Source organism: Oratosquilla oratoria, chromosome 12 (assembly GCF_046742065.1).
Source record: "Oratosquilla oratoria isolate Oo_2021 chromosome 12, ASM4674206v1, whole genome shotgun sequence".
NCBI classification, from domain to species: Eukaryota; Metazoa; Arthropoda; class Malacostraca; order Stomatopoda; family Squillidae; genus Oratosquilla; species Oratosquilla oratoria.
In genome coordinates this window covers 20,117,224-20,129,723 of record NC_134788.1, presented here as the reverse complement: position 1 = coordinate 20,129,723, position 12,500 = coordinate 20,117,224, and the positions used below count along the sequence as shown (strand labels likewise).

General features: G+C 48.1%; 1 protein-coding gene across 1 annotated transcript in view; it reads right to left on the bottom strand.

Annotated features, from left to right (window-relative positions):
• Window positions 1–12,500, bottom strand: part of LOC143031044 (uncharacterized) — a 434,053-nt gene that overhangs the window by 358,907 nt on the left and 62,646 nt on the right. Inside the window, exons 2-6 of the mRNA XM_076194410.1 lie at window positions 5,222–5,390; window positions 4,876–5,109; window positions 3,633–3,728; window positions 3,303–3,442; window positions 2,896–3,181 (exon numbers count right to left, since the gene is read on the bottom strand). Of these exons, the coding sequence (XP_076050525.1) occupies window positions 2,896–3,181; window positions 3,303–3,442; window positions 3,633–3,728; window positions 4,876–5,109; window positions 5,222–5,362 (897 nt within the window). The 5' untranslated portion in view covers window positions 5,363–5,390. The remainder of the gene's footprint in view (window positions 1–2,895; window positions 3,182–3,302; window positions 3,443–3,632; window positions 3,729–4,875; window positions 5,110–5,221; window positions 5,391–12,500) is intronic.

The window sequence follows — 12,500 nt, the reverse complement described above, 5'->3', positions numbered from 1 at the left end:
CATGAGACACAAGTGCGTAACAATACACACACACACACACACACACAGACATATATGTATATGTGTGTATATATATATATATATATATATGTATGTGTGTGTGTGTGTGTGTATATATATATATATATATATATATATAAATAAAAATAGATATATATATATATAAATAAAAATATATATATATATATATCTATATATCTATGTATATGTATATATATATATATATATATATATATACATATACATACATTTGTGTAGTTAGGTGTGTTTTAGTAAGGCGTGTACATACATATACCAGAGGCTTGTTCCCCCTTGTGACGATTTCTGCTGCACCTTGGAAATGACTTGAAATAAAGGATCCGAATACAACAACAAATGAAACGCTTCCTTTCTTCATTGGAACTGAAACCGCCTCTCTCTCTCTGACAAGACACCTGACTGCACCAATGCTAATGACAATGGCGGCGGCGGCGGCGGCGATGATGATGATGACGGTAATAATAGAACGGCTCTTCGCCAAGCGATTCCATTCGGCTTCGGGTCGCCGCCGCCCGCCGTGCCCCCTCCCTCCCTCCCTCCCTCCCTCCCTCGTTCGTGCAAAAAGGGGCCAAACCCAACCCAACCCGCTCTCCCCCCCCCCCTCACTCACTTACTCGGAGCCAGAGCTTCCAGACTCGCACACATACAGGGCACACTCAAGAGACCCCCATCCTCGACGTGACAGGGTTACATTCCCCACACTCTGACTTCCGGGACTTGCCTCATTCGCAACTACTTCCGTTTTGGGGGTAAACCACACACAATACTTTTTGCCCGCCTCAAGGTCAGCAGGCGGTGCAAAGACGAATTCAGGACCCTCAGAGGATGCCGACCTTATTACAACACCGCCAAAACCACCAACCTTTATCTCAAGGGTGCCAGCACCTGGTGCATCCAGGCGATGGACACGAATATTCCGATCACTCGAAAGACCCGCAGTCAAACTATGAGGCACATGCGGCTCCAAAGTCGTTGTGCGTCCATTCGGGGGAATGTGAAAGCGGGAAAGCCGCCCTTTCTCGGGTATACGACGCCCCCTCCTTCCTCCCCTGGCAGGATGCAGTGGCGTGGTCCTCGGGAGCGTCGAGGGGTCGGCGCCCCGGATGGCCGTCAGGATGTGGATGCACTCCGTGTGGGTCAGCACGTCCGTGCCGACCACGTGGTCCACGAACTCGTCGCAGGACATGTCCAGGAACCGCACCTCCCTCAGCAGGTCGTCCCCGATCTCCTCCCGGAGCGCACTCCCCGACGGCTCCTCCTGCTGGCCTAGCTGGGCTTTTCCCCTGCGACCAACGAGAGGAACAGAGAACGCTTTAGCGTGCGGGCTTGATGAGCGACGACCAAAACATAGCCATGCACTGTGTAAAGGGCGGAGAGGAATGGAATGGTCGCCACGAGTGCGAGTACTTACCAGGCAATCAGTCCTCTGAAGGGGACAACCTCGGAGGAGAAGGCCAGGGTCTCGTCCGTCAGCAAAGCCCTCAAGCCTTCCTTGCTCAGACGAGACACGGTCTCGGGCAGCATGACGGCGTCGGGGTCGCGCTCCAGTATCTGTGGGTCAAAGAGGCCACACTTCTGAACATGTCGACAAATCCAAGGGACGGGCGACAATGGGACCTTTCGCAGTCAGGCTCGTAGTTTCCTATTAGCGCTACAATTTTCAATTGTCTCAGATTTCATGAGGCAAAAGGGTGACTTAGCTAATTTGAAAGCCGATATTAAAAAAGAAAAAAATACGACATAAATTGCTGCATAAGTGTATTTAGAATTAGAAACATGACTCTTAATGTTAGAATTTTTACTTACTGGTGTATGATAAGGCTTTGTTAATTTAATTATAAGATCAAATTAAAAGTAGTTAATTATTTTTACTGAAGTAAGTTTGAGCAGTAAAAATAAGAGGATGTTGATTTCGGTTTGTGCATTTTATCTGAGAGTGTTAAAAAATAATGGATATCACTGTCACGTCCTGTATGTGAAGATAATCAGTGAGATAGAATATAACAGTGGTGGCGGACGTACGAGTATATTGAAGTGAGCGACGTCTATGTAAAAAATAGCCTCTTATATCTGCTGGGAGCTATTTTCAAATAAATATGACTAATTTTACGTGTGCAATGGCAGACTGCATGTCAGATTCAGGAAGCCGAGGGTTAGAAATCGTACCGGAAAAATTAAGTCCTCGATGCAAAATGATATTTTCTATACATTACATAGATTTGCCTATTGCTTGGTGCATTCAATTGCAAGTATATATCAGTATAAGTCCATTGAAGTCGGTAGAAAATGACAAATTGCTTGGCTTGATACAACTGTAGGCTGTTTTACGAATATCATCTGTAATTATAAATAGAGGCTCAAACAATGCTATATGCCGTTTGCAATCATGAAATTGATTGACTTCAATTTCAGACACAATAATGTACAACGATACACCTCTGTAAGCTTATAATACTTGACCAAAAAAGTATTCATTTTCCGGCAAGAATGACAAAATCTGGCGGTGTCTGGTATCAAATCGCTCACTGCGAACGGTCCTATTGACGCGACCGAACGCGCAATGCCGCCGTCAGTCAGGGTGTGAGCTTGGGCACGCAGGGTGACGGCTCCGGCTGAGGGAAAACACCTGGGGGGGGGGGCAAGCTCCTCACCTCCTCCACGACTGCTAATCAACCCACCTCGGGGGGCAAAGCTCCCCCGTGCACTTTGTCGCCGTGCTCCCTTACGCTCTAATGCAAAGCGAGGCGTCTTTCAACCAAGAGGGCTTTGGACCCTAGATCCAAGAAGTGTAGAAATAATCATTGTATTCAAAAGGAACACCAGCCACGACATCATGAAACAGACCCACGTACGTACCTCTTTGCACTTCTTCAGCGCCTCGTCTTCTTTTGGGGGTTGCCTCTTTCCCCTGGAAGGATGCAGAGGCATGGTCATCGGGAACTTCGAGGGATCGGCGCCGCAGATGGCCGTCAGGATGTGGTTGCACTCCGTGTGGGTCAGCACGTCCGTGCCCATCACGTTGACGACGATCTCTTCGCAGGACATGTCCAGGAACCGCACCTCCCTCAGCAGGTCATCCCCGATCTTCTCCCGGAGCGCACTCCCCGACGGCTCCTCCTGCTGGCCTAGCTGGGCTTTTCCCCTGCGACCAACGAGAGGCACAGAGAACGCTTTAGCGTGCGGGCTTGATGAGCGACGACCAAAACATAGTCAAGCACTGTGCAAAGAGGAACGGAATGGTCGCCACGAGTGCGAGTACTTACCAGGCAATCAGTCCTCTGAAGGGGACAATCTCGGAAGAGAAGGCCAGGGTCTCGTCCGTCAGCAAAGCCCTCAAGCTTCCCTTGCTCAGACGAGACACGGTCTCAGGCAGCATGACGGCGTCGGGGTCGCGGTCCAGTATCTGTGGGTCAAAGAGGCCATGCTTCTGAACATGTCGACGAATCCAAGGGACGGGCGACAATTGACCCGACCGAACGTGCGAGACGTCTTTCAACCAAGAGGACTTTGGACCCTAGCCACAAGAAGTGTAGATATCACAATTTTAGCCAATAGCAATACCAGCCACGACATCAGGAAACAGACCCACGTACCTCTTTGCACTTCTTCTTCAGCGCCGCGTTCTCATAAAGAACCGAAGTGTCCAGCACTGCCGGCATCGTCTCCGCCTTCACGTTGGAAACGATGTACTGAAAACAAAACGAGAGAGTTTGCCTAAGCAAGTGTGAAAAGTCGAGGAGTGTATCATGATTCGTCGCTATTGCATCATCTTTGTCCACAGAGAGGAGGAGGCCCGTCTGCTGCTGCTGCCGTGGTGCAGCTCAATAATGACGACGCCCAAACAACTAAGGCATCGTCCGAATTGCCACCATACCATCACAACAAAAGAAGAAGAGAAAGAAGACGAGGAGGAAGACGAAGAGGAAAAAGACGAAGAAGAAGAAAAAGTCGAAGACAAGGAAAAATAAAACGAAGGAGGAAAAGATGACGAATAAGAAAACGAAGAAGACAGGAAAATAAGACGAAGAAGAGGAAGAAGAAGACGATAAAGAAAAAGAAGAAGAAAAATAAAACAAAGAAGAGGACAAAGGAGACGAAGAAGACAAGATAAGACGACGACGACGAAGAAGAAGAAGAAGAAGAAGAAGAAGAAGAAGAAGAAGAAGAAGAAGAAGAAGAAGAAGAAGAAGAAGAAGAAGAAGAAGATGATGACGAAGAAGAAAACGAAGAAAAAGACGAACAAGAAGACGAAGAAGAAAAATATGACGAAGAAGACGTAGAAGAAGAAGAAAAAGAAAAAGAAGAGGAAGAAGAAAAACTAGAAGAGGAAGAAGAAAAAGACGAAGAAGAAGGAAACGAAGAAGAGGACGAAGAAGGAGACGAAGGAGAAGAAGAAGAAGACAAAAGGACGAAGAAAAAGAAGAAGTAGAGAAAAAAGAAGAGGAAGAAAAAGAAATAGATGACGAAGAAGAAAAAGAAGACCAAGAAAAAGAAGAAGAAAAAGAAGAAGACGCAGAAGAAAAAGAAGACCAAGAAAAAGAAGGAGAAGAAAAAGAGGAAGAAGAAAAATATGAAGAAGACAAAGATTAGGAGTATGAAAACGAAGAAGAAACTGAGGAAGAAATAGAAAAAGAAGAACGGAAGAAGAAGAAGAGACATAGAAGAAGAAAATGCAGAAGAAGAAACAGAAAAAAAGAAAGAAGAACCAGAAGAAATATAAAAAGGAAAACAAAAGCAAAATGAAAAAGAAGAAATAGAAGAGGAAGAAGAAACAGAAGAAGAAGAACGGTAGAACTACTGTGGAGGAAAGCAAGGGCAGCTGGCTTCCCCACATACCTTCACACAATCTTTCATCGCCGACTCCATCTCGTACTTGTGGGCCATGGCGTACACCCCGAGAGCCTCTTCCACCGACTCCAGGTCCATCCGGTCCAGGTACATGTGATCCACTAGCTTCTGGAAGGAGTGACGAGGGTCCTTTGGAAGGGTGAGCTTCTCACCGGTAGCCATGGGTCCATTCAGCATGGCGAAGAACACGGGGGAATTCGTGCACAGGACCAGGCTGTGGACCTGAGGGAGTCACGTATTAAGTCCAAAGCCTTCCTCTGGGGCAACGCGCGTCAAAGCTCCGCCCACCTTGCTCAAGGAGGGAGTGATATTCAATGCGAGTCACCACACTTACCTTGACAGGCTCCTCGTCTCCTGGAAAGAAGATGTCCACGTCGCTCAACTCCCTCGAGGTGTACAGGTACTGCGTGCGCTCTTTGCCGTTCTTCAACATCGACTGCCATTTCTTGTCGCACGAGGTTTCGGTTTCGACCATCTTAGTTCTTCGGCTGCTGCCTGCCTGCCTGCTGCAAATGCCAACCGGTTTAGCCGTGCATCAGTCAACATGAGCCATGTATTCTGCCCCTAAATTCGCCACAACACAAATTCACACGCAGACATAGATACAGCATCCCAGAAGAAACTCAAGTGAAATATCATAAGAAAAGACTAAGTTGGAGCTAAACTGACGGAACGAACGGGAAAGATCCTGGAAGGGCGAACAAATTCATAATGCCAATCAGAAAGCAACTCTCAGATTGGAGCCAACATTACCAAACGGAACCTGAGGTCAGTAAATGCGGTGCAATGCACGCGTGGGGAGGGGGGAGGGCAGGCAGCCACCAAAGGGCAGAAGCAACAACATGCAGCCCAGAAGTACTAAAGAAGTAAACAGTCTGAAAACCCTGACTCAAACGAGCACACTGCCAGTTGCCTCAACGCCGCCACCTGAAGGAGGGGATCAATGACGGGCACCTGCTTCCTTCCTTCATTGTGGTGGGGGTGGTCCTGCAAGGTGGACAGCGAAGTTGCCATTTTCAAAACCCGTCAACCAACCCCCCCACCCCGCCCCACCCCCGACCACCTGCTGCAGCCCTGAGGGGCTGACACTCGGTCTCTGGGTCCAAGATCTCTCAAAAGATTACAAAGGAGGAACATGCCGACAGGAGACCTTTTGGTTCATATCTAGGTCGGATGCGAACAAAATGTTATAATAATGATAAATAAATAAATCAGTAAAATAATAACAATATAAATAATAATAAATAGGTACAGTTAATTAATAATCAAGCCGGTAAATATTAAATAATGATAAAATATATGATAATAAACAGACAAATAATAGCAAACAAAATATGTAATATAAAAAGAATAATGGCAGGCATTACAGCATCTTGCTTAGGTGTTTATCTAAACAAATCTTAAAGCTTTGAACTGAACTACATTACACTGCCTCTGCAGGAAGTTTATTCCATTTATTTACTACTACACAATTGGCAAAGTTGTTTCCATCCACTTCCAAATGAAATGAATTTCCTGCCAGTTTGAGACCATTATTTCTTATCGGATTCTCATCAAGTGTAAAAATTTGGTCACTTTTGATATTGTCAATTCCCTTTAGAATCTTAAAAACCTGTATCAAGTCACCTCTGAGTCTACGCCTTTTTAGGGAAAATATTCATATGTTTTAGTCGTTTTTTGTATGATTTATTTTCCATATTTGGTATCAGTTTTGTGGCTTACCGCTGTACTTATTTCCAATCTGCCAATATCTTTAATGAGATTCGGTGACCATACGGAAACATCATATTACAAACGAACTAACGATTTATATAGCTTGTTAATGAGAGATGGACTTTTGAAGTCAAAAGATGGCGCAATCAGTCCTTCAATCTTATTTGCTTTCTCAGAGACTAAAATACACTGCATAGATGATTTGAGATCGTTACTGATAATTACGCCGAGATCCTTTTCACTATTGACTTTTGTTAACTCATTCCCAAATAACTTGTAACCGTACTTACTGTTATTTTTACGTACGTGCATAAGCTTGCGTTTGTGTTAAATTTCATTAGCCACTTTTGAGACCATTGCTGTAGTTTATCTAAATCTTTTTGCATGTTTGATTGGTTTAAGTGATCATTTACCATTCTGCACAGTTTTGTGTCATCAGCTATTTTGGAGACAATGGATGAACATAATTTATATATAGTATGAATAGAAGTGGCCCAAGAACGGAGCCCTGAGGAACTCCACTGGTAAGATTTTTGTATCTAGAAGTTTAGCCATTCAGAAGAACTCTGTTTTGGATCGTTTAAGCAATTACTTGTCCAACTTGATTATAGGCTAGCACTTATTCCGTGTAAAACTAATTTAGTAAGTAGTCTCTCGTGGGGGACGGTATGAAAAGTTTTTGCAAAGTGTATATATATTAAATGTATATTGTTTATTTTGTCGTACTTTTGTAAAATTGGAGTAAGTTAGTAAGGCAAAAACGTTTGCCTTTGAATCCATGCTGGCTATCATCTATCAAAGAGTTACTTTGTAAATGATGTTCTATAGCACCTCTGATGATAGTTTCCATAATTTTTTCGTAGAATTAAAGTGAAGCATAGGCCTGAAGTTATTTGGTTTGTTTTTGTCACCTTTTTTGAATATGGATATAGCCAGGTTCCATTCTCTTGGGACTTGTCCGGATATGATGGATCTATTGAAAATAATTTTTAATGGAAGAAGAGTTTAATTGTTAATTTTCTTTAATATTGTTGGATGCCAACTGTCATGCCCTGGTGTTTTATTAAGTTTGTGTTTTCCTATACACCTTTTATTTTTTTTTTCTTTTGTTATATTTACCGTAATACACTAAGTGGTCGAGTTGAAATACCTATTTTCCGATGGAATTTGTTGCCATTACAAGCGCAGGCAGATAATAGAGATGCTATTTCATTGATGAAAGAATACACGACGACACTCCTCGCCTTCCTCATCCCTCCCTCCGCCGCCATCTCATTTGTGTGTGTGTGTGTACACCCTCCCCGTCCCAGCCAGCCAAAGCAGGAGACAATGCACATAAGACAGTCAGTCATCATGCGATAGGGAGGGAGGGAGGGAGGGAGGGAGGGGGGCCGGCTGGAGGCAGGGAGGGAAGGAGGAGGAGGAGGAGGAGGAGGAGGAGGAGGAGGGCAAAGGGGATGGAGGGAGGGAGGGAGGGAGGAAAGAAGGAGGAGGAGGGAGAGGAAGGAGTGAAGGAGGAGGAGGGCAAAGGGGAGGGAGGGAGGGGAGAAAGGAGGAGGAAGAGAAAGAGAGGGAGGGAGGGAGGAGGAGGGAGATGAAGGAAGAAGGGTGGAGGATGAGGGGCGGGCGGGAGGGAAAGAGGAGGAGGAGGAGGAGGAGGAGGAAGGGAGACAAGGAGTATGAGGAGAAAATTAGGAAGGGAGGGAAGGAGGAGGAGAAGGGGAGGAGGAGGGGAAGTGAAGAGGAAGGAGGGGAGAGGAAGAAGGAAAGAGGGGTGGAGGAGGAGGAGGAGGAGAAGGGGAGAGGAAGAGGGAGTAGGAGGAGAAGGGAAGAGAAAGGAGGAAACAGGGGGAGGAGGAGGAGGAAGGGAAGGGGAGAGGAAGGAGGGTGAGGACGAGGAGAAGGGGGTGAGGAAGGAGGGAGGAGGGGGAGGAGGAGCAGAAGGGGAGAGGAATGAGGAAAGAGGGTGAGGAGAAGGAGAGAGGAAGGAGGGGGAGGAGAAGGAAAAGGGGAGATGAAGGAGGAAAGAGGGTGAGGAGAAGGGGAGAGGAAGGAGGAAGGAGGGGGAGGAGGAGGAGAAGGGGAGAGGAAGGAAGAAGGAGGGGGAGGAGGAGGACAAGGGGAGAGGAAGGGGGGAGGAAAGGGGGGAGGAGGAGGAGAAGGGAAGAGGAAGGAGGAAGGAGGGGGAGGAGGAGGAAAAGGGGAAAGGAAGGAGGGAAATTGGAGGAGAAGGAAGAGAAGGGGAGGGGAAGGGAGAAGGAAAGAGGTGAGGAAGAGGACAAAGGGGGAGGAAGGAAGGGAAAGAGGGGTGAGGAGGAGGAGGAGAAGGGGAGAGAAAGGAGGAAAGAAGGGGAGGAGGAGGAGAAGGGGAGAGGAGGGAGGAATGAGGGTGAGGAGGAGAAGGGGAGAGGAAGGAGGAAGGAGGGGGAGGAGGAGAAGGGGAGAGGAAGGGAGGAGGAAAGAGGGGAGGAGGAGGAGAAGGGGAGAGGAAGGAGGGGAGGAGGAGGAGAAGGGGAGAGGAAGGGAGGAGGAGGAAAAGGGGAAAGGAAGGAAGAAGGAGGGACAGGAGGAGGAGAAGAGGAGAGGAAGGAGGAAAGAGAATGAGGAGGAGGGGAAAAGGAAAGGAAGGAGAAAGGAGGGGGAGGAGGAGGAGAAGGGGAGAGGAAAGAGGGTAAGGAGGAGAAGAAGAAGAAAGGAAGGAGGAAGGAGGGGGAGGAGGAGGAGAAGGGGAAAGGAAGGAGGAAGAAGGGGAGGAGGAGGAGAAGGGGAGAGGAAGAAGGAAGGAGGGGGAGAAGGAGGAGAAGGGGAGAGGAAGGAGGAAAGAGGGTGAGGAGAGGAGAAGAGGAAAGGAAGGAGGAAGGAGGGGGAGGAGGAGAAGAAGGGGAAAGGAAGGAGGAAGAAGGGGAGGAGGAGAAGAAGGGGAGAGGAAGGAGGAAGGAGGGGGAGAAGGAGGAGAAGGGGAGAGAAAGGGAGGAGGAAAGAGGAGGAGGAGGAGGAGGAGAAGGGGGAGAGGAAGGAAGAAGGAGGGGGAGAAGGAGGACGAGGGGAGAGAAAGGGAGGAGGAAAGAGGAGGAGGAGGAGGAGAAGGGGGAGAGGAAGGAAGAAGGAGGGACAGGAGGAGGAGAAGGGGAGAGGAAGGAGGAAGAAGGGGGAGGAGGAGAAGGGGAGTGGAAGGAGGAAGGAGGGGGAGAAGTAGGAGAAGGGGAGAGAAAGGGAGGAGGAAAGAGGGAGAGGAGGAGGAGGAGGAGAAGGGGAGAAGAAGAACTTAAGAATGTAAAAGGGACTGCAAGAGACCATAGGGCCTCCACTAGGCAGCTCCGTATCCATCACCACCTGTCATCCACCCCATCCATAAAGTTGTCTAATCATTTTTATAAAACAACTGATAGTTTCAGCGCTTACTTCATGGTTACTAAGTTTATTCCATTCATCAACCACCCTATTAGTAAACCAATTCTTGCCTATTTCCTTCTTAAGTCTAAACTTGTCCAGTTTATACCCTTTACTGCGAGTCCTGCCCTGTTGTTTTAATATGACGACCATGTTTGCATCCCCCTTGTTAAAGCCTTTGATCCACTTGAACACTTCTATTGGATCACCCCGCACTCTGCGTCTTTCCAGAGAGTGCAAGTTTAGGTGCCTAAGCCTCTCTTCGTAAGGCAAACTTCCGAGTCCATGTATCATTTTGGTCCTTCTTCTCTGTACTGATTCTAGTGAATTGATGTCCATTCTGTAGGACGGAGACCAAACCTGTACCGCATAGTCAAGGATGGGTCTTACTATCGCTAGATGGAGTTTAACAATTACCTCTGCCCTTCTATTCGTTATCGTCGTAGCAATGAAACCTAATGGTCTGTTAGCTCTATTCCTGGCGCTGATGCACTGTTACCTGGTTTTAAGGTCCGGACTCACTAGAACTCCCAAGTCTCTCTCGCGCTCAGTTTTCTCTAAAAGCGTGTTATCTAAGCTGTATCTATTTTCGGGGTTGTGTAGCCCTACGTTTAACATGCTACACTTAGAGATATTGAAGTTCATTTGCCATTTTGACCGACCATGTTAACACGGAAGGAGGGGGAGGAGGAGGAGGAGAAGGGGAGAGGAAGGAGGGGGAAGGGAGAGGAAGGAGGGGGAGGAAGAGAAGAGGAAAGGAAGGAGGGAGAGGAGGAGGAGAAGGGGAGAGGAAGGAGGGGGAGGAGGGGAGAGGAAGGAGGGGGAGGAGGAGAAGGGGAGAGGAAGGAGGGGGAGGAGGAGAAGGGGAGAGGAAGGAGGGAGAGGAGGAGGAGAAGGGGAGAGAAAGGAGGGGGAGAGGAAGGAGGGGGAGAGGAAGAAGGGGAGGGGAGAGGAAGGAGGGAGAGGAGGAGGAGAAGGGGAGAGAAAGGAGGGGGAGAAGGAGGAAAAGGGGAGAGGAAGGAGGGGGAGGAGGAGGACAAGGGGAGAGGAAAAAGGGGGAGGGGAGAGGAAGGAGGGAGAGGAGAAGAGTAGAGGAAGGAGGGGGAGGAGGAGGAGAAGGGGAGAGGAAGGAGGGGAGGAGGAGGAGAAGGGGAGAGGAAGGAGGGGGAGGGGAGAGGAAGGAGGGGAGGAGGAGGAGAAGGGGAGAGAAAGGAGGGGGAGAAGGAGGAAAAAGGGAGAGGAAGGAGGGAGAGGAGGAGGACAAGGGGAGAGGAAGGAAGGGGAGGGGAGAGGAGGATAAGAGTAGAGGAAGGACGGGGAGGGGGAGGAGAAGGGGAGCGGAAGGAGGGGGAGGGGAGAGGAAGGATTGGGAGGAGGAGGCGAAGGGGAGAGGAAGAAGGGGGAAGGGAGAGGAAGGAGGGCGAGGAGGAGAAGATGAGAGGAAGGTGGGAGAGAAGGAGGAAAAGGGGAGAGGAAGGAAGGGGAGGAGGGGAGAGGAAGGAGGGGGAGAAGGAGGAGAAGGGGAGAGGAAGGAGGGGAGGGGACCTGCAAGATGGACAGCGAAGCTAGAATTTTCAAAAGCCGCCAACCCCCATCCACCAGATGCAGCCCTGAGGGGCTGACACTCAGTTCCCAGATTGGGCCCAAGGTCTTTCTCTATTACCTTCAACTGTATTCCTTACCCCTTTTGTACACATGGACAACTGACAAGCGGCAACTGCTCTCCTCTCGCTACAACAAGAGTCAAAAGTTTCTTCCCAGAGATATTTGAGCGAATTTGAGGACCGTTGCCGGCCACTGCAGGGCTGCGAGTATAATATATGGTAAAAATCGAGACATCTGTGGACTGACTGACTGATTAGCATACAAATAGCAGGCATTCGTCTTTGTAGTTTTGAACATGACACTAATCAATCATGCAGACCACGAAAGCGAGCACCAGTGGGCCACTGGCAGTGGTACCCAAGTCACTCTTGAAGAGGGGCATGGGCCGTTTCTGGGACAGCCTCAGTAAGGACTTTGAGGCCGACAAGGACTGCCATACGAAGGGTGAACAAAGAAACTAGTCAAAACAATAGCACAAGGAAGAAGAGGCAAGTCATGGGCAGCAGCAGACATAAGGACAGGAGGAAACAGGTCAACGCAAGGAAAATAAAACAAAAGTAAAGCTAGAAAAGGGTCAAATGGTTTACCACTAGATTCGAAGAATAGGATTGCTACAACGAGGCAATAAGTGAACAAACCCAGAGAAGGTAATTGAACAACGGGAGGAGGTGGGGGGAAGACAAAGTTGACACATACACACACACGACAACACACATACTCCCAGAAAACACGAGGGAAAAAAAAAGTACTTAGAAACTGATCCTACATCTAAAAGGTTGCCACACTCCCCACCCTCCTTCACACCATTGTTCGCTGCCTTGCAGGACGCTTAAGAACATAAGAATGAAGGAGACTGGAAGAGACCATAAGGCATACACTATGTAGTTCCTTGTCCATTGCCACCT